This window comes from Vulpes lagopus, chromosome 21 (genome assembly GCF_018345385.1).
Source record: "Vulpes lagopus strain Blue_001 chromosome 21, ASM1834538v1, whole genome shotgun sequence".
NCBI classification, from domain to species: Eukaryota; Metazoa; Chordata; class Mammalia; order Carnivora; family Canidae; genus Vulpes; species Vulpes lagopus.
In genome coordinates, this window is record NC_054844.1 from 11,908,163 (window position 1) to 11,931,027 (window position 22,865).

Below are 22,865 nucleotides of genomic sequence, written 5' to 3' on the forward strand. Positions count from 1 at the left end.
CAGTGAGATCTCTTATACCTGTCAAAGTGGCTAAAATAAAAAACACAAGAAATAACAAGTGTTTGCCAGGATGTGTGGGAAAGGGAACCCTTGTGCACAGGGGTAGGGATACAAATTAGTACAGCCAGTGTGGAAAACAGCATGGCGGTTCCTCAAAAAAATGAAGAGTTACTATGTGATCCAGTAATTCCACCTCTGGGTATTTATCCAAAGAAAACAGAAACACTAATTTGAAAAGATATATGTACCCCCCATGTTTATTGCAGCATTATTTATAGTAGCCTAGATATCGAAGTGTCCATTCATAGATGAAGAGACACACACAGGAATATTAGTCATAAAAAATAATGAAATCTCACCATCTACAACAACATGGATGGACCTTAGAGGTTATAATGCTCAGAGACATAAAGACAAATATCATATGATTTCACTCATAGGGAATTTAAGGAACTTAAAGGAATTTAAGAAACAAAAAATAGGCAAAAAGCCAGACTCTTAAATACAGACAACAAACTCGTGGTTGCCAGATGGGGGATAAGTGAGGGAATGGGTAAAATAGATAAAGGGGATTAAGAGAACACTTTTCTTGAGCACTGAGAAATATATAGAATTTTTTAATTTACCTGAAACAAATATAATACTGTATGTTAATTATACTTGAATATATAAAAATAAAATTTAAAAATTCCAGTATTAAATCTTCCAATTTATGAAACAGGAGTTCTCTTTCCATTTATTTTTGTCGTCTTCAGTTTCTTTCAGTAGTATTTTGGAGTTTTCATTGTAACTGACTTTTGTATGTTAACTGTATTTTGCTACTTTGCTGAATTCATTCTAAAAATTTTTGTGGAATTTTTATGATTTTTTGCATATAAAATCATCTGCAAAGAGATAATTTTACTTCTTCCTTTCCAATTTGGATGTTGTTTTTTTACTTTTTTCTTGTCTGTTTGCTCTAGCTAGAAGTTCTAGTACTATGTTGACTAGAAATAGTGAAAGTGGGCATCCTTGCCTTGTTCCTGATCTTAGAGGAGAAGCTTTTGGTTCAACATTGAACATATTTTGCTGTGGGTTTTTTATATATGGCTTTTATTAGCTTCCTTCTGTCCTTATTTTTTGGGTGTTTTTTCATCATGAAAGAGTGTTGAATTTTGTCAAATATTCTTTCTGTATCATTTGAAATTATCATGTAGCTTTTTTCCTTTGTTCTGTTAATGTGTATTACAACAATCAATTTCTGATGTTGAACTATCTTTGCATTCTAGGAATAAATTCCACTTGGTCATGATATATAATCCTTTTAATATGCTGTTGGATTCTGTTTGCTAAGTGAAGCCATCAGGTCTAAGACATTTTTGCTGCTGAGAGTTTTTTTTTTTAATTACTGGTTCAATTTCCTTACTATTTAGAGGTGTATTCCTACTTTCAATTTCTTTATGATAGTCTTGATAGCTTTCATATTTCTAGGAATTTGTCCATTGCGTCTAGGCTACCAATTTGTTGTTGTGCAATTGCTCATACTACTCTCTTACACTTTTCTATTTCTGTAGATTCAGTAGTAATATCACCACTTTTGTTTCTGATTTCAATAATTTGAGCCTTCTCTCATTTTTCTTAGTTTCATCTAGCTAAAGTTTTGTCACTTTGTTATTCTTTTTAAGGAATCAACTTTTGGTTTTGTCTATTTTCTTTTTTTCTGTTCTCTAAGAGATTTTGTTTATCTTTGTTATAATCATTACTGTTTCCTTCTGCTAATTTGCATTTGGTTTATTCTTTTAATAATTCTGTAAGTTGTAATGTTAGCTTATTGATTTGAGAGCCTTTTTTAAGAATATAAGTGTTTAGAGCTATAAATTTTCCTCATAGTGCTGCTTTGCTGCATCCTTTAAGTTTTGGTTTATTGTATTTTAGGTTTCATTCATCTCTAAGTATTTTTAAATTTCCCTTGTGATTTTTTCCTTTGATCCATTGGTTGCTTAAGAGTATGTTTAATTTCCACAGGCTTCTGAATTTTTCAGTTTTCCTTTTGTTATTGATTTCTGACTTCATTCTTTGTAGTTAGAGAAGATATTTTGTATTATATTTATCTTTTAAAATGTATTGAAAATTTATGGCCTAACAAATGATCTGTCCTGAGAAATGTCCCATGTACACTTGCAAATAATATGTGTTCTATTGTTTTTAGGTAGAACATTCTGTATATGTCTGATAGATCTAATTGGTTTACCATGTTGTTTAAGTTCTTGGTTTCCTTGTTATCTTTTGTCTGGTGGTTCTGTATTGAGAATGGGGTCTTGAAATCTCCAACTATTATTGTAGAATCATCTATTTCTCCAGTTCTGCCCATTTTTGCTTAATATATTTTGATGGTCTGTGATGAGGTGTGTAAATGTCTTACAGTTGTTATGCCTTCTTGCTGTATTGAGCTTTTTATTAATATATAATGTCTTTCTTTATCTCTTACAACCTTTTTTGATTTAAAGTCTATTTTTTCTGAACTAGTATAACCATTCCTGCTTTCTTTTGGTTGCTATATGGATGGAATACCTTTTACCATCCTTTCACATTCAGCCTATTTGTGTCTTTGGATATAAACTGAGTCTTTTATAGTTATCATATAGTTAGACCACACTTTTTACAAATTCTTAGTGCCAATCCATATCTTTTGATAAAACAGTTTATTCCATCTATATTTAAAGTAATTACTAAGGAAGAGGGACTTCTCAGATTTTGTTTTTGTTTCCTTTATGCCTTATAGCCTTTTTGGTCCTTCATTTACTGCATTCTGTCTTTTTTTGGGTTGAATTTATTTTTTTGTAGCAAAATGTTTAAATTCCTTTCTCATTTTTTTAATATATTCTGTAACTATCTTATTTGAAATTACTATGGGGATTATATTTAACACACCAAAGTTATAACAGTCTAACCTGAATTCATGTCAAATTAATGTCAATTCAGTAACTAAAGAAACTGTTCCTTTCCTGCTCCATGTTCGCCCCTTTCAGATGTTGCTATCACAACATTACATCTTTATACATTGTCCAAAAACATAAACTAATAATTTCTAAAAATGTATTAATTTCTTAAATTATGTAGAAAACAAAAGGTGGAGTTACAATTGTTATAATAATGCCAGCTTTTATAGCTGCCTGTATTTATACCTTTACTGAAATCTTTATTCATACAGCTCAAAGTTACTATCAAATGTCCTTTCATTTCTACCTACAGGACTGTCTTTAGCATTTATTATGGAACAAGTCTAGTGGTAATGAACTCCCTCAGCTTTTGTTTATCGGGGAATGTCTTAATTTCTTTCACAGTTTTGAAGGACAGTTTGCCACATACAGGCAAACCTCAGAGATATTGTGGGTTCAGTTTCAGACTACTGCAGTAAACTGAATATTGCAGTAAAGCAAGAAATTTTTGGTTTCTCAATGCATATAAAAGTTCTATTTACACTGTACTGTAGTTATTAAGTGTCCAATAGCATTAAGTCTAAATATAACCCATGTACATACCTTAATTTAAAAATATCTTTTGCTAAGAAATGCTAATTGAGCTTTCAGCAAATCATAATATTTTTGATGATGGAGGGTCTTGCCTTGTTGATGATGGCTGCTGACTGATCAGGGGAGTAGTTGCTGAATATTGGGGTAGCTGTGGCCATTTCTTAAAATAAGAAAACAATACTTTGCTGCATTGACTAATTCTTCCTTTCACAATTTCTTTGTAGCACGTAGGCTGTTTGATGATAGTATTTTACTCACAGTAAAACTTTCAAAATTGAAATCAGTCTTCTCAGACCCTGCCACTGCTCTATCAACTAAATTGATATAATATTTATTTTCTTTCTTGTCATTTCAACACTATTGTATATTCTCTCACCAGTGTACAAGGGTTCCAATTTCTCCATATCCTCACCAATACTTATTATTTTCTGTTGTTTGGATAATAGCCATCCTGATGGTTAAGTGGTATCTCATTGTGGTTCTCTTTTGCATTTCCCTAATGATGAGTGATGCTGAACATCTTTGATGTGCTAAGTGACACTTGTGTATCTTCTTTGGAGAAATGTCTGCTATGTCCTCTGCCCATTTATGAATTGGGTTTTAAAATGGATAGGATTTCTTGAAGACATTGAGATGTCTTATCTGTAGGTACTGGTCACCTTATAACATCCTCTACTTTTGTATCTTTGGTGCCATAAATCAAAGTGCCCTGAAGTGCCCCTCTACCTCTTTGAGTCTTAAGTAAGGCAAGAGTAAAAGGAGCAGATATTTATCAAGATCCTATTGTATGCTGGGCAAACTGTAAAAGGGAAGTGGCTATTATTCCAGGTTTATATATGAGAAAACTAAGGCTCAGATATCTAAAGTGAACCATCCAAATCACACAGCCAGTAATAATAGGGCTGAATTTGGCTTTTTTCAGGGACTAAGCTTCCTGTCTGAGAAATTTAATTGTCACAGTTCTAGAGACTGGGAATTGCAAAGTCAAGATGCTGGTAGATTCAGTGTCTGGTGGGGGCCTGCTTTCTTGTTCATGGATAGCCATGTTTTTGTTGTGTCCTCACATGGTGGAAAGGGCAAGTGAGCCCTTTGGGGTCTCTTAGAAGGGCACTAATCCCATTCATGAGGGCTCCATCCTCTTGACCCAATCACCTCCTAAAGTCCCTCTTACTTTCACATTAGTGATTAAGAGTCAACATATGAATTCGTGGGGGCGGGGGGGAATACAACATTCAATCTATAGCACTACGTCAATGAGAAAGTTCTTTATTGGCCCTCTGGTAGTTATTGGAAGCTGTCAGGAGGTTGTTTCTATCCACACCAAATATTGTGGTGGGTTGGCCTATCGTTGCAGGCTTGTTTGCACTTGTGATCTCTTATGCCTCATAATTTAACCAAAACCATGATGAAAGCCTATCTGGATGGGTTCTTCTCTTGGATGAGATTGGTGCTCCTCTGAGGAGCCTGAATGGAGGTTAAATTTTCAAAGGAACCAGTCATCGAGGGCACTCTTTTTCTAAATACCTCAAAGGAATTGATCACCAATATACATCATAAGATCCTGTCCAAGTTCAACTGATATTTTTAGACCTTTTTTTTCTTTAAAAGAGAATTTTTGAGAACTAGAGTTTATATTAATACAGATGACTTATGTGTTTCTGTCTTTGAAATAGACCATAACCAATAGAGCAAAAAACCCTATTGGTTTGGGGAGAGGGACTTCTTTTTTTATAATTTGTTACTTAATTATACCTTTACAAAATGTTATTCAGACTTACATAGATTTCAGGATTCTGTAGCAGGAAATGGAACTTATGATACTGTTTCTCAAATAGAGGCCTTGCTACTCATAATACTCATTTTTAGTCTTGGAAGCGGTTAAGCCTTTACAAGTTAAGGAATTCAGTTTGATAATAGCCTAGGTTAATACCTATATGGTTCTGTACTATACTTTAGAAAAACTTTTTTTCCTACCTGGTATTGCAGAAAGAAAAAGAATGTTCAGTAAAATGTTTCCCAAATTTTTAATCCTGATGATTTTTCCAATCCACACTTTACACAAAGAGGTGTAGGTACAGATAGCAGTTTGCTGGCTCTGTGTAATGATCAGTCTTGGTCCTCATTCATTTCCTGGAGCCACTCTCCATTCCTGTATAAACAAGTAGTTTCAACAAGGGTCTAATAGGGCCTTAAAATATGCCACCAGTATTTACAGCTTGCAAATATGGAATCTATTAGATCAGGTTTTTAACTCAGTAAATATATCTACTTTATGTGCATCACGGTTTTAAAGCTAAAGAAGAATTAGGAAACTGAGGGTAATGAGCCTGTTGTCTTGCATGGTAAGAAGACATAATTTATGAATTTTAACATGAAAAGTTAATCATAAATTTGTAGAAGAATAGACTATTAGGACTGAAGTGTCATGATAGCTATAATTTTTTTAATGGCTCAGGAAAAGAAAAAATGAAGGACGAAGTAGAATAAAACATTAGTTGTTGAATCTAGATGGTAAATATTTGGGCATATATATATAATTCTTTTCTATAGGTCTGAAAGTTTATATAATAAAAAGTAAAAAAAGAAAATATCTTAACCATGAAGAACATTTATAAAACTGTGCAAAAAAAGGGATGTCTGGGTGACTCAGTGGTGGAGTGTCTGCTTTTGGCTAAGGGTGCCCGTGATCCCAGAGTCCTGGGATCAAGTCCCACATCGGGCTCCCTGCATGGAGCCTGCTTCTCCTTCTGCCTGTGTCTCTGCCTGTCTCTTTCTGTGTGTGTCTTGTGAATAAATAAATAAAATCTTAAAAAAAAACTGTGCAAAAAAATAACTTCAAGATAATATATGGTTCATGCTCTATTACCTAAGAGTTTTAGGTTCTTATTAGCGTTGGTAGGTAAGAATTAAAACAGAGGTGTAACCCTAGAGGTTCTCAGAGGCCAGACAGCGAATGTGAATGAGGTCATTGGGTTGGCCATAAGGCAGTAGGACATGATAGGGTTTGAGAGAGCACGGGAGTATGCTGCTCACTGAAAACACCCAGTCTTTAAAAAACTTTAATGTGCATTCAGAATGAAAATAGTTTGAAGGGCTGGCAGTTTGTGGCCGCCTACAAATGATAAAATTGACCATCTCTAAATTTACTCAGCTTTCTGTTCTCTGTCCTCCTTCTATCAGAAGATAGTAGGAATGGTTCTGTTATCAAAATGAGGGAAATGTGGGGGTGGGGGGCAGGGAAGCTGGTGGCTCAGCAGGCAGCAGTTGAGCATCTGTCTTTGGCTCAGCCCTGTGATCCCGGGGTTCTGGGATGGAGTCCCTCATGGGTCTCCCCTCGGGAAGCCTGCTTCTCCCTCTATGTCTCTGCCTCTCTCTGTGTGTGTCTCATGAATAAATAAATAAAATGTTTTTTAAAAAGGGAGGGGGGAAATGGGTTCCTGACACTTGAGAGTGATGGGAAATCTTTACCTACCCCCTGTAGAACTGGTCCCTGTTGCCACAGCTTTATAGCTTCGGGAGTAGAAAAAGTAGCCTCTCATCATCGTTGTTGTTGTCTTCTTCTCCTTTCCCCCCACCCCCCGACCCTTTTCTCCTTTTGGGATCTGCTGCAAGATTTATGGTAGATTTTCGGAGACTCGTGTAACAAAAAAAAGCACATTATGATAATAGACCCTCATCTTTCTCAGCTTGGCCTTTGGATGATTTGGGGGGGGGTTACAATTATAATTTATAAGGGTGATTTAAAGTATAATTTCTTCTGCATGTGGATGTCCAATTTTCCCAGCACCATTTATTGAAGAGACTGTCTTTCTTCCAATGGATAGTCTTTCCTCCTTTATCGAATATTAGTTGACCATAAAGTTCAGGGTCCACTTCTGGGTTCTCTATTCTGTTCCATTGATCCATGTGTCTGTTTTTGTGCCAGTACCACACTGTCTTGATGACCACAGCTTTGTAGTACAACCTGAAATCTGGCATTGTGATGCCCCCAGATGTGGTTTTCTTTTTTAAAATTCCCCTGGCTATTCGGGGTCTTTTCTGATTCCACACAAATCTTAAAATAATTTGTTCTAACTCTCTGAAGAAAGTCCATGGTATTTTGATAGGGATTGCATTAAACGTGTAAATTGCCCTGGGTAACATTGACATTTTCACAATATTAATTTTGAAACTAGACCACTCTCTTTCACCATACACAAAGATAAACTCAAAATGGATGAAAGATCTAAATGTGAGACAAGATTCCATCAAAATCCTAGAGAACACAGGCAACACCCTTTTTGAACTTGGCCACAGTAACTTCTTGCAAGATACATCCACGAAGGCAAAAGAAACAAAAGCAAAAATGAACTATTGGGACTTCATCAAGATAAGAAGCTTTTGCACAGCAAAGGATACAGTCAACAAAACTAAAAGACAACCTACAGAATGGGAGAAGATATTTGCAAATGACGTATCAGATAAAGGGCTAGTTTCCAAGATATATAAAGAACTTCTTAAACTCCACACCAAAGAAACAAACAATCCAATCATGAAATGGGCAAAAGACATGAAGAGAAATCTCACAGAGGAAGACATGGACATGGCCAACATGCACATGAGAAAATGCTCTGCATCACTTGCCATCAGGGAAATACAAATCAAAACCACAATGAGATACCACACACCAGTGAGAATGGGGAAAATTAACAAGGCAGGAAACAACAAATGTTGGAGAGGATGCGGAGAAAAGGGAACCCTCTTACGCTGTTGGTGGGAATGTGAACTGGTGCAGCCACTCTGGAAAATTGTGTGGAGGTTCCTCAAAGAGTTAAAAATAGACCTGCCCTACGACCCAGCAATTGCACTGTTGGGGATTTACCCCAAAGATTCAGATGCAATGAAACGCCGGGACATCTGCACCCCGATGTTTCTAGCAGCAATGCCCACAATAGCCAAACTGTGGAAGGAGACTCGGTGTCCATCGAAAAATGAATGGAGGGATCCCTGGGTGGCGCAGCGGTTTGGCGCCTGCCTTTGGCCCAGGGCACGATCCTGGAGACCCGGGATCGAATCCCATGTCAGGCTCCCTGCATGGAGCCTGCTTCTCCCTCTGCCTGTGTCTCTGCCTCTCTCTCTCTCTGTGTGACTATCATGAATAAATAAGTAAAATCTTTAAAAAAAAAAAAAGAAAGATGAATGGATAAAGATGTGGTCTATGTATACAATGGAATATTACTCAGCCATTAGAAATGACAAATACCCACCATTTGCTTCAACGTGGATGGAACTGGAGGGTATTATGCTGAGTGAAGTGAGTCAGTCGGAGAAGGACAAACATTATATGGTCTCATTCATTTGGGGAATATAAAAAAATAGTGAAAGGGAATAAAGGAGAAAGGAGAGAAAATGAGTGGGAAATATCAGAGAGGGAGACAGAACATGAGAGACTCCTAACACTGGGAAACAAACAAGGGGTGGTGGAAAGGGAGGTGGGTGGGGGGTGGAGGTGACTGAGTGACAGGCACTGAGGGGGGCACTTGACGGGATGAGCACTGGGTGTTATTCTGTATGTTGGTAAATTGAACACCAATAAAAAATTAATTTATAAAAAAAATAAAGCATAATTTCTTTGACTTTGATATTGGCTGCAACTTAATTTGAACCACATAAGTGTGCCTTTGAGACTTGGCAGCTTTCTTAAAATCTCTTTTCCCATTTTTCTTATTTTTTAAAGAGGAAGAGTAAAGGTTTTGTTTTGTGAGCCACAGCTGGGTTATGGGTCCTCTGCTTCGGCCTTTCAGCCCTTCTGGAAGCTTGAGCCAGCCTTAACTTTTCTCTGTTCTTTAATATGCACTGCTCCCAGTAGTCTCCTCAGGCACTGGGAGTCTTCCTCATTCACTTTAGAAGAGCGGATTCAGGCTAAGACCAGGCCTCACTCTTAAGTATATGTGGAGTAGGTCCCTACAGAGTAGGGACCCTGAGGAGGCTTTTTCTCCTTAAAATCTTCCTCAGCTCACTCTTTGCTTGGAATTTCAACAGTAGAATGCATCCTCCTAACCTAATTTGAGAACTATTTATATACCAGGTGCTATATGTTAGACATAAGAGGTAAGTAGATAAGTAAAATATGGTCTCTCTCCTACCAGCTCCCAGTTTGTTATGAAGATTTTCATTGCCTTGGAGAAGATACTGCTTTAAGGTATATTCAGCTGTGTAAACCTTGGCGAGAATGAAAGATGATGAACTGGTTTTGGCTTATGGAGTTGGGGATACAAGGGAAGAGGAGAACTGCCCAAAAAGCTGTTACTTACAGAATGAGAAAGACCTGGGCCACATTTTATTAGAATGAGTGATTTACTTAAAAGTTTTTGGAAGGAAAATACATTCATATGGTTAAAAAAAAATGTTAGAAGTGTACTCTTTACCCTTGCTCTCCATCTTTCTAACTCTCGTCATTCCAGAATTTTTTACGCAAATGTAAGCAAATGTGAAAATATATTTTTATTTACTTGTATACCCCCATTTTTTACACAGTGGTAGTCTACTCGATACACTATCCTATATACCTTCTTTTATTACTCAATACCTTTTTAAAAAAGATTTTATTTATTTATTCATGAGAGACACAGAGAGAGAGAGAAAGGCAGAGACACAGGCAGAAGGAGAAGCAGGCTCCACGCAGGGAGCCCAACACAGAACTTGATCCTGGGTCTCCAGGATCAGGACCTAGGCTGAAGGCGGCACTAAACCTCCGAGCCACCTGGGCTGCCCTTAATACCTTTATTTTAAAGCACTTATTAGCATTTAATGAACCTCCCTCCATGTGGTTTCAAGCTACCAGGACACAGTACCCTCCCCTCATCTTCTCAGCTCTTCTGCTGAAGACTTTGACCTTCACAGTGACAGACTGCTTTGAGAGCTTTTCCTTCCCCAGAATTTTGTGGTAGCCTGATCACACCACATCAGTGATAGGAGCAGCTCCAGGCTTGTTTTTGGCAGCATTTACCCATGTCTGCTCACTGACCAAGGTCCTTGGTTTATCAAGGTTGACAGTTGCGCAGAAGCTCTCTTTCCTCGGTGCTAGGAATACCTCATGCCAACTTTCCCACAGTAACCTGAATGATGTTTGCTTACTCCACCCTCCTGGGTGCTTCCCCCGCTTGCCCATGTGGCCATGGCACTGGCTCACATGATCGCAAACTTTCCAGGTCTTCCTCAGTTTAGATGGCATGCTGGCAGCCTAGGCAAGAGTCATTACCTAAAATCTTCTGGAGACTTTTCTGTGTGAATGCATACGGAGCTCCTTTATTGTTTTCTCTGGTCATATAATATTTATTGATATACCTTGATTTAATTAACAAGCTCCCTATTGGCAGTGTTTGCTCATATTTTACCATGACAGTCACTGTTGCAACAAATAATCTTATATATACCTTATACAAAATTTACCATGTGTGCTCATTTATGTGTAAACTCCTAGTAGTAAAATTGCTGCATCAAAGGCTTTATGGATTTGTAATTTTGAGATCTGTGCCAAATTCCCCTCTGTGAGAGTGTTCCTGACTTACACACTAATCAGCCATGCCTGTTTCTTCATAGTTCCATCGATGGAGTTCTTATCATACTTTTGATTTTTACCAGTGTGATCAGTGAAAATGGCCTTGCAGTGATGCTTTCTTTTTTGCTTATGATGAATAAGGTTGTACATCTTTTCTTATAGCTGAAGCATTGATACTTCTTTTTCTATGAGATGCCTATTCATACCCTTTGTCCATCTTTCTTTTGCTGATTTGTTACTTGCCAATTTCTAGGAGCTCTTTATATAATAGGAAGTTTGCTCTTTGTGATAGGAGTTGCAGACATTTTTCCCAGGGCCTTTTTTTTTTTGTTCTTTTCCTAAGCTTATGGTGGGTTTTTGCCATGTGAAACCTTGAGTTTTAAACTGCTGAATTTTCCACATGGCCTTTGTATTATCCTAGCCCAGTTTTGAGAGCACAAAATCATCCATTCTTTCCATAGTGCCTCTTCACTCTGTTCCTCCTTCTTGGATTCACAGCAAATAGCTTTCGGTACCTTCTTCCATAGGTCTGTTCCTGGGACTGTATCTTTGTCAGTTTTAGGGTGGTCCTTATAATTTTGTTAGGAGATTTTAGTGACCTGAAAAAATCTCCCATTTCTTGATTTCAGGCACTCCAGAAAACTTTTTGGCATTTTCTTATAAAATTAAATATGTTAATCACATATTTAATGTGATTAAGCAACTGTAGTTGTTGAAAACTTTTTGGCATTTTCTTATAAAATTAAATATGTTAATCACATATTTAATGTGATTAAGCAACTGTAGTCCTGGGGCATTTATCTCAGATAAATGAAAATTGTTCATACAAAAACCTGGGCAGCACTATTCACGGCAGCTCTGTTTTTAACAGCCCCCAACCTGGAAACAATCCAAATGCCCTTCAGTAGATGGATAGCTACAAACTCTGGTACATACATACCATGGAATACTACTTAGAAATGAGAAGGAACAAATTATTGATACATGCAACAATTTCAATGAATTTCTCATGTATTATGTTGGGTGAAAAAAGTCAATCCCCAAAGGTTACATATTATCCCATTTATAAAACATTTTTGAAATGACAAAATTTTAAAAATGGTGAACAGATTAGTGGTTGCCAGAGATTAAGGATGGGGAAGGGAATGAGAGAGAGGTGGATGTGGTTCTAAAAAGCAACACAAATCTTTGTGGTGATGGCACAGCTCAGGATCTGACTAAATATATAGTACTAAGTATAGTAGACATCTTTATCTGTGGGGGATACATTCCAAGACCCTCAGTGGATGCTTGAAATTGAATAGTACTGAACCTTATATATACTAGGTTTTTTCCTATATGTACATACCTATTATAAAAGCTAACTTATAAACTAGGCACAGTAAGGGATTAATAATAATTAATAATAAAATAGAACAATTATAACAATATACAGTAATAAAAGCTACATGAATGTGTGCTCTCTGTCTCCAAATGCCTTAGTGTACTATACTCACCCTTTTTTTGTGAGGACATGAAATGATAAAATGCCTACGTGAGGAGATGAAGTGAGGCAAATGATGTAGGCATTGTTATATACTGTTGGGCTACTACTGACCTTTTGGCAATATGTCAGGAGTATCATCTCTTTCTGGACTGTGGTTGACCACTATTGTACACAGGTGTGCATGCTCATGAATGCTCATACACACACACGCGCGCGCGCACACACACACACACACACACATATGAGTACAAGTAAAATGGGACATCTGAATAAGATCAGTTGATTGTATTACTGTCAGTATCCCAGTTGTGGTATTATGTTGTAGGTTTGCAAGATGTTACCTCTGGGGGAAATTGAGTAAGAGGGTACACAAGATCCTGTATATAGGATCTCAATAAAAATTTCAATTAAAAAACTAAATCCCCATTTCTGCAAGTAGCAGCTTCACCAAGAGCTATTAGTGGAGGCCAGTTCAGCTAGGGGAACTGGTACTCTACTGTGCTGGGATTAGCAGTGGAACTCCTCAGGGACCAGGTGCTGATGGTGGAATGTGAGGGAACAGAGCAACCCAGCACTGTCAGGCAAGATGAAGAGCTGAGAACACTGCTGTTTCCTTCCAGATTCTCTGGGATAGCCCAGCTGGGTAGCCCACCATACAGCCTGTTGAAGTGTGGGTGAGGGGACTGGGAAAAGACTGATTTAAGTTCTAGTATCTTGGAAGTCAGTGAAGGTTTGACATTCATGGTTGGGCACAGGAATGGGAAGGAGTTCCTAAGACCAGCTTTACTGTGGGTGGGTTTATCCTGATATTGCCCAGCATGTGCCTCATTGTCATATTTATTTTGGTGTCCCTAATGCTGTGTCATTGGCTCTGGTATGAAACAGTGTGGCCTAGCATAGTGGTTCTCAAAGTGTGATAGAGTGACCCCTGAGATCCCTAGGACCCTGCTAGGGATTTCCTGAGGACAAAACTATTTTCACAATAATACTTACACATTTGCTAATTACTCTCATCTCTTACAAATGTACAATGGAGTTTTCTGGAAGCTACATGTTGTAAAATCAACATGTTAAATGCAGAAGCAGATAAGAGAATCCAACAATTTTGTTAAGCCAGACATTGAGAAAACTATAAAATTTAAACCATGCCACTCTTCCCACTTTTTTGTTTTGGATACTATAGTTGCTTCTTTTAAAATGTTACTTATGTTAACATGTAATAAGATTATTATTGTTATTTTAAAATAATAAGAATTTTCTGAGTTTAAATAGGTGAATATTGGTATAAACCACATAAACAAAAATTTTTTAGGGTCTTCAATAATTTTTGAAAGGGTAAAGGAGTTCTAATACCAAAAAATTTGTGAATCTTTGGCTTGGCAGAAAGTACTTAGCCAAAAGTTGGTACATTTGAGGTCTAGTCAACACTTTACTATGTGACTATATAAACAAGTCATTTAGCCTCTTTAATTGATTTTTTTTTGTTACATAAATACTTATTATCTTGGTCTACCATACCTTAAAGAAAAATAAGTTTATATGAGAGGCTTTGAAAATACAATATCCTATAAAATGTAAGGAATTTAATGGTTATGTGACAAAACTGATGTTGGAAGAAAACAAAGAACAGGGGTTTCTGGTGCGTTAGCTGACATTCTATTTGCTTTTTCAGCTTTTTTCATTTTTGCGTATCCTCCTAACATGCTCCTTTACATTTTATTTCTGTTTCTCAGTTTTTCAAACAACCATTCAAAAAAATTGTTATTGAAGTAGGGTTGACATACAATGTTGTATTAGTTTCAGATGTACAACATAGTTATTCCACAATTCTATACATTACTCAGAGCTCACTATGAAAAGTGGTCACCATCTGTCACCATACAACATTATTACAATATTATTGACTATATTTCCTACTCTCTATTTTTGATCTCCATGACTTATTTATTTTATAATTGGAAATGTGTGCCTCTTGATCGCCTTCACCTATTTTATTCCCTACCCATGTCCCCTCTGGCAACCACCAGTTCTCTGTATATATGTGTCTCGTTTGTTTCTTAGATTCCACATGTAAGTGAAACCATGTTATTTGTCTTCCTCTGTCTGAATTACTTCACTTAGCATTATACCCTGTGGGTCCATCCATGTTGTCACAAATGGCAAGATTTCATTCTCTTTTTAGGACTAATATTCCCATGAGTGTACACGTGTGTGCACGCATGTGCCTTCTAGATGTATACATCCTCTTTATCTATTCAACTATTGATGGACATTTGGGCTGCTTCCATAATTTGGCTATCATGAGTGATGCTGCAGTAAACATAAGGGTACATATATCTTTTCAAATTAGTGTTTTCATTAACTTTGGGAAATTTTTCAGTAGTGGAATTACTGGATCATATGGTATTTCTATTTTTAATATTTTGAGGAACCTCCAAAGTGTTTTACACAGTGGTTGTACCTGTTTACATTCCTACTACGACCCATGAGACTACCCTTTTCTCTACATACTCGCCAACACTTCATGTTTCTTGTCTTTTTATTTTTTATTTTTATTTTTTTATTTTTTTGTTTCTTGTCTTTTTAATACTAGTCATTTTGAGTTGTGCAAGGTGATAATCTCATCGTGGTTTTGTTTGTTTGTTTAAAGATTTATTTATTTATTCATTCAGAGAGAGCGAGAGAGAGGCAGAGACACAGGCAGAGGGAGAAGCAGGCTCCATGCAGGAAGCCTGATGTGGGACTCGATCCTGGGTCTCCAGGATCACACCCCGGGCTGCAGGCGGCGCTAAACCGCTGCACCACCGGGGCTGCCCATCATTGTGGTTTTGATTTGCATTTGCATTTCTCTTATGATTAATGATGTTGAGCATCTTTTCCATGTGTCTATGAGCCATCTGTATTCTTTGGAAAAATGTCTATTCAGGTCCTTTGCCCATTGTTAAATCAAATTGATGTGGGGTTTTTTTGGTGTTGTCTAAGTTCCAATATCTTTCTTGGATATTAGCTCCTTCTTAGATATATCATTTGCAGATATCTTCTTCCATTCACTAGGTTGCCTTTTTGTTTTGTTGATGGACTTTGTTTTTGTTTTTTGCTGTGCAAAAGCCTTTTATTTTGATATAGTCTCAATAGTTTATTTTTGCTTTTCTTTCCCTTGCCTGAGGAGAAATATCCATAAATATGTTGTAAGGCTGATATCCAAGAGATAACTATGTTTTCTTTTTTGGTTTCAGGTTGCGCATTTAGGTCTTTCATCCATTTTGAGCTTACTTTTGTGTATGGTGATAAAACAGTGGTCCAGCTTCATTCTTTTGCATGTCGCTGTCCAGTTTTCCCAGCACCACTTATTGAAAAGATGGTCTTTTCCTCATTGTATATTCTTGATTCTTCTTTTGTAGATTAATTGATCAAATAAGTGTGGGTGTGTTTCTGGGCTCTCTATCCTGTCCCATTGGTTTGTTTTTATGTCAGTACGACATCATTTTGATCACTATAGCTTTGTAGTATATCTTGAAGTATGAGGTTGTGATTTGTTCTTATTTTTGAAGATTCCTTTGGATATTTCAGGTCTTATGGGGTTCCATACAAATTTTAGGATTATTTGTGCTAGTTCCGTGAAAAATGCTATTGGTATTTTGATAGGGATTGCACTGAATCTGTGGATTTGCTTTGGAAAGTATGAACATTTTAACACTACTGATTTTTCCAATCTGTGCATGTGGTATATATTTCCATTTGAGTCATCTTCAGTTTATTTTGTCAATGTCGTACAGTTTTCAGAATTTAGGTCTTTCACCTCCTTGGTTAAGTTTATTCCTAGGTATTTCATTCGTTAAAAAATTTCTCTTCCTGATACTTCATTGTAAGTGTATAGAAGTACAACAGGTTTCTGCATATTAACTTTATAACCTGCAGCTTTGTTGGAGTCATTTATTCTTTTTTTTAATATTTTATTTATTTATTTGAGAGAGAAAGTGCACAAGCAGGGAAGAGGGGCAGAGGGGAGAAGGAGATGCAAACTACCCCCTGAGCAGGGGAGGCTGATGGTGGGGCTTGATCGCAGGACCCTGGGATCATGACCTGAGCCAAATGCACATGCTTAACCTACCAAGCCACCCAGGTGCCCCCATTGATTAGTTCTAAGCAGCTTATGGTTTCTATCATTTCTCTTATTAATATGTATCACATTGGTTGATTTATGAATATTGAACCACTCTTGTATCTGTGAAGTAAACCTCACTTGATTGTGGTGAATGATCTTTTAATGTATTGTTGAATTTGGTTTGTTAATATCTTGTCGAGGATTTTTTGTATCCCTGTTCATTAGCAATATTGGCCTGTTGTTTTCTCATTTTTTTTTTTTTTTGGTAGGATCTTTGGTTTTGGTAATGGTAATACTGGCCTTGAAGAATGAATTTAGAAGTTTTCCTTCCTCTTCTGTTTTTTTTTCTTTTTTTTTTCAGTAGTTTGAGAAGAATAGATTTTAACTCTCTTTAAAATATTTGGTACAATCATCTGTAAAGCCATCTGGTCCTGGACTTGGATTGGAAAGGAGTTGTTGTTGTTGTGTTGTTTTTACCACTGATTCGGTTTTATACCAGGTAATTGGTTTGTTCAAATTTTCTATTTTTCCTTATTCAGTTTTGGAAGATTGTATGTGTCTAGGAATTTATCCATTTCTCCTAGGTTGTCCAAATTTGTTGGCATGTAAGCTTTCATTGTAGTCTCTTATAATTTTTTATATTTTTGTGATGTCAGTTCCTAGTTCTTCTCCTTCATTTCTTATTTTGAGTCTTCTCTCCTTTTCTTGATGAGTCTGGCCAAAGGTTTATCAATTTGTTTATCTTTTCAAAGAATCAGCTCTCAGTTTCATTGATCTTTTTTCTTGTTTTTTAATCTATTTATTTCCACTCTAATCTTTTTTTTCTTTCACTCTAATCTTTATTCTTTGCTTCCTTTTACTAACTTTGGGCTTTTTTCTTTTTCTAATTCCTTTTGATGTGAGGTTAGATTGTTTGAGATTTGTCTTGATTTTTGAAGTAGGCCTATTTCACTGTAAGCTTCTCTCTTAGAACTGCTTTCGCTGTGTCCCAAAGATTTTGGACCATTTCATTTCATTTGCCTCCATGTATTTTTTTATTTCCTCTTTTATTTATTCACTGACTCACTGACTGTTCAGTGGCATGTTATTTAGCCTCCATATGTTTGTATTTTTTCCAGTTCTTTTCACATAATTGATTTCTAGTTTCATACCATTGTGGTTGGAGAAGAAGTTTGATAAGATTTCAGTCTTCTTAAATTTATTAAGACTTATTTTATGGCCTAATATATGCTCCATCCTGGAGAAAGCTTCATACACACTTGGAAAGAATGTGTGTTCTGCCATCTTTGTATGGAATGCTCTCCGTGTAGCTGTTGGATCAGTTAGATGGAGTGTGTTGTCCCAAGCCATTGATTTTTTTTTTGTCTGAATAATTTATTCATTGATGTAAGCGTGATATTAAAGTCCCCTACTCTTCAGCTTCTTCCTTATGCTTGTTAATTTTTGCTTCACGTGTCCAGGTGCTCCAGTGTTGTTGGGTGCATCAGTATTTATAATTGTTATAGCCTCTTTTTAGATTGATCCCTTTGTCATTATGTAATGCCCTGCCTTGCCTCTGGCTATAGTCTTTGTTTTAAAGTCAGATAGTCAGGGGTGCCTGGGTACTCAATTGGTTAAGTATCTGCCTTCCGCTCGGGTCACAATCCCAGGGTCCTGGGATTCAGCCCAGCATCAGACTCCCTGCTTGGCAATGAGTCGGCTTCTCCCTCTCCCTCTGTGATCTCTCTGGCTCTCTCTCTCTCTCTCTCTCAAATAAATAAAATCTTTAAAAATAAAATAAAGTCAGATAATCAATGTAATTATTAAAAAAATTAAGTAAATACATCTTCCAAAGTTTTAATTCAAGAAGGGATTTATATTCCTAATACCTTGAAATAGCATCATAAGGTCAGGATCTGTATTCTGGAGAAACCATTTACTAGTCACTGTGTGACATTAGGAAAGTTACTTAATCTCTCTGTGTCTTGAGTTTCTTATCTATGAAACGGGACTAATCCTACCTTACTTTCCAGGGCAAATATGAGTACCGAATTATTGCATATGAAACACTTTGCCGAGCGTTTGGTATATAATAGATGCTCCATAAATGATAGTTGCTATAATTTTCATTAGCATATAATAAAAGATACAGGGTTAAATTTTAGTCTCCTACCTTGTCTTCAGTAATTAAGTTACTTATAAAACAAGTTTTTTCCACAGTAACTTCCATTTTATTTTATTTTATTTTTTCTGTTTTGAAGGGCTATTGAGTGGCCAGACTTCCCCAACAAATACCAAATTGGAGAAACTGGATTCTCAGCAGGTGTTACAGCTCTGCCTGCGATATCAGGATCACCTTCATCAGTGTGCAGAGGCCGTTGCCTTTGATCAGAATGCTTTGGTTAAACGAATCAAAGAGGTAATGTAGTGTGGGAAAATAACATCACCAGCTCATTTTTGTGATTTCCTCTGACTCCCGAGTCCTTTTCTACTGGGCAGTAGAGCCAGTGATCCAAGCTTTATAGGAAGTAGTCATTTTCTGGTTTAGTCTTGACATCTGTCCCCATTGCCTTGATAGATTGTCTTTCCTATCAGTAAAATCTAAGGATGAAAAGGAGTAGTCCAGCTCCATGGAATTTGAATCCTGGTTCACCACATATTTGCTTGGATAAGTTACTTCTCCTGGTCTCAGTTTGCTCATCTGAAAAACAGTAGTAACCTATCCCAAAGGTTGATTGAACATTAAGTTACTAATATGTTTTAGTTAGTATGTAAAGTCCTGCCATACTAATCTGCTCTAGCTAACATTGTATCTTTGAATGGACTTAGCTGTTTCCTATGTGTAATATATATTTTGTTTCCCAATAGAGTATCAGTTGTTTGAGAGCAGGAACCTTGCTATCTTTTTCAATTATTTTTTCACAGTATGAGGACATGAAAAGCTAAGTGATTTTTACTGGTTGAATGGAAACAATTATACCTATTTAGCCCACAAGGTTTTTCTGAGGGAAGGTGCAAGATAATTCCTGTGAAAGTACTTAGAAAACTAAAGTGCATGGTACAAATGTTTAGTAATTATTAATAAAAAAAAAAGGTACTTCTGTCAAACACTGAAATATATCATTGACTGGGCTGCTGCATGGCACAGCTCTGTGAGCACTAGGGTATAGCACATACATTTTCCAAAGTTTTCAATAAAGAAGGGATTGAGATTCCTGATGCTTTGAAGTAGTATCATATAAAGAAAAGGCCAGGAGTTCTGTCTTGGAGAAATCACTTATGTTAATGGCACCTCCTAGAGTTGTTTAACAAAATAGTCCTGGTCATTGAGTCAGTGTGAGAAGGTGAGTATGAGGAAATACACAAGTAAAGGGTTGAGCATCACTGCAGATTCATTAACAGTTAATAGCAGATGTAGTAAATCCTTGAGATTATAAAGTTGCTGCTAGTTATATTTGATACATTTAAGTTTGACAACACCTTAAATATTTTACTACTTACCTTTCATGAAATGTATACATATATGCTTCTCTCATGGCTTAAATACTTTTATTTGGAAGAGCATTCCAAATTATTATTTCATATTGGTTGGCATTGTTGTGGCCTTTCAAACATTACAAACTTACTTTACTATGTTATGTTCTACAGAGATTTAAATCCCAAATGTGACTATGTATCAAAACCTCTTGAGTTTTTTATTTGTTTGTTTTAATGCTGAGTTTTCCTCTCCCACTAGGTCTAGAATGTGGTCTGTCAATCATTATTTTAATAAGCTTACCAAATGATACTGAATCTATTCTCCATTACCTGGGATTTGGGAACCACTGGTCTAGAGCACTGTTTTCCACAATAAATTCTACAAAACTAGTCCCATGTGAAGAAGGTCAATCTTTTTGTATATTCCATCACCACCCTTGGAAAGTCACAAAGCATATTATCTTTTTTTTTTAAGATTTTATTTATTTATTCATGAGAGACACAGAGAGGAAGAGGGAGAAGCAGGCTCCATTCCGGAAGTCCGATGTGGGACTCGATCCCAGGACTCTGGGATCACGTCCTGAGTCAAAGTCAGATGCTCAACCGCTGAGCCACCCAGGCATCCCACGATGCTTATTATCTTAAAAGTTCTTAGATTGGGGCGCCTGGGTGGCTCAGTGGTTGAGTACTTGCCTTTGGCTCAGGGCATGATCCCAGGGCCCTGAGACTGAGCCCCGTATCAGGCTCCCTGCTCAGCGGGGAGTCTGCTTCTCCCTCTGCCTCTCTCTGTTTCTCTCATGAATAAATAAATAAAATATTTTAAAAATAAAGTAATTAAATTTAAAGTTCTTAGGAATCTTACAATAAAGAAAACTGGTACCAAACTTATTTGACCTAAGAACCTTTATTGTAGGTAATATCTTATAGAAGTAGTATTTTTATTTTTTTATTATTTTTTAAAGATTTTATTTATTTATGATAGACATAGAGAAAAAGAGAGGCAGAGACACAGGCAAAGGAGAGGCAGGCTCTATGCCGGGAGCCTGACATGGGACTCGATCCTGGGGCTCCAGGATCGCGCCCTATGCCAAAGGCAGGCGCTAAACTGCTGAGCCACCCAGGGATCCCCGAAGTAGTGTTTTTTAGAACATTATTTGGGAATTGCTCTTGCAGACACAAGACCTTATCATTTTTGATTATTGTGCTAGAAATTAACTGTGATGTTAACTCTTAGAAGATTTTAGAACAGTAAATCTATTTCATAATGCTTCTCATTTTCTTTTTGAAAGATCCTTTAGTCCATTTCTATTGTTTTGTAGTTTAGGAAAGTATAATAATACAGAAAGATTAAATGACTAGCTCAGCGTCAAAGAGCAGGTATGTAGTAGTGTGTTATACCAGATAGAGAGCTCTTATTATATACCTCATTTCCAAGATTCTCGAGCAGGATTTCTTAGCCCTAAATGTGTGTTAGAATTACCTGGGAATTTTTACCTCCAGTATATATGACAAAAATTTTTACATGCACACACACACAATGAAGTAGACAAATATTGTGAACCTTCGTGTATTCATTGCCCAGCTACTCACTACAGGCATTGATTTGTGTAAGGTCTTGTTTCATTTATATCCACGCTCACTCCCTGCCACCTCTCCAACTGATCTATTTTGCAGTAAATCTCAGGCATATAATTTCATTCAGAAATATTTAAGTATATATATATATTTTTGAGAGAGAGAGAGAGCTCACAAGCCCCATGGGGTGCAGGGAGAGGGAGAGAGAATCTTTTTTTGGGGGGGGAGAATCTTAAGCAGGCTCCATGGGGAGCTCAATCTCATGACCCTGACATCATGACGAGAGCCAAAATTAAGAGTCTGATACTGAAGCTTAACCAGCTGAGCCCCCCAGGCGCCCCTAAGTATGTATCTTTAAAGATAAAGGACTCTTTTTAAAAACTTTTTAAAATGTGAATTAGAGAAAAGTCACAAAAATAATCTAAAGAGTTCTGTGTACCCCTCACACATCTTCCTCTAAAGTGAGCATTTTACAGAACCTTAGTATGATGATCAAAATTAGGAAATTAACACAGTACCACACTATTAACTAAGTGGAGACCTTATTTGAATTTCATCAGTTTTTCCACCAAGAAAGGCTTTCCCCAAATACAGCTGTAATGCTACTGTCATACCTGAAATAACAATACCTTAATTTATCAGCATAGTGAAGTGCTTTGAAAAAGTAACTGATGGGGATCCCTGGGTGGTGCAGCGGTTTGGCACCTGCCTTTGGCCCAGGGCGCGATCCTGGAGACCCGGGATCGAATCCCACGTCAGGCTCCCGGTGCATGGAGCCTGCTTCTCCCTCTGCCTGTGTCTCTGCCTCTCTCTCTCTCTCTCTCTGTGACTATCATAAATAAATAAAAATTAAAAAAAAAAAAGTAACTGATGTATGGGTCTCACTCTAAACCAGTTAGATAAAAGTCTTTGAAGAGTGGTGAATGGGAAGGGAGGAAGCTAGGCTTTGGTATTTATGAAAGTGCTCTAGATGACATGTAACCAGGATTGAGAGCCATTTAACAGATTTAAATTGAACAGAGTTAAAATTGTTTGAGGAACTTTGGGATTCACTTTAGCGATCAGTAGTTACCCGGGATTATTACAGATCAGAGAACAGTACTCATAGTATGTGGTACCTTGGTAGTTCTCCTAAGGTGAAGGAGATGAGCACTGTTTTAAGGTTTTTATTGGTGACTTGGCATCTCTGTT

The 22,865-nt window shown here is 36.9% G+C and overlaps 1 protein-coding gene across 2 annotated transcripts in view; it reads left to right on the top strand.

Annotated features, from left to right (window-relative positions):
• Nucleotides 1–22,865, top strand: part of BORCS5 (BLOC-1 related complex subunit 5) — a 94,208-nt gene that overhangs the window by 49,553 nt on the left and 21,790 nt on the right. For both annotated transcript variants that reach the window (XM_041736191.1, XM_041736190.1), the window contains exon 3: nt 18,884–19,041. In XM_041736191.1, coding sequence (XP_041592125.1) covers nt 18,884–19,041 — 158 coding nt within the window. The remainder of the gene's footprint in view (nt 1–18,883; nt 19,042–22,865) is intronic.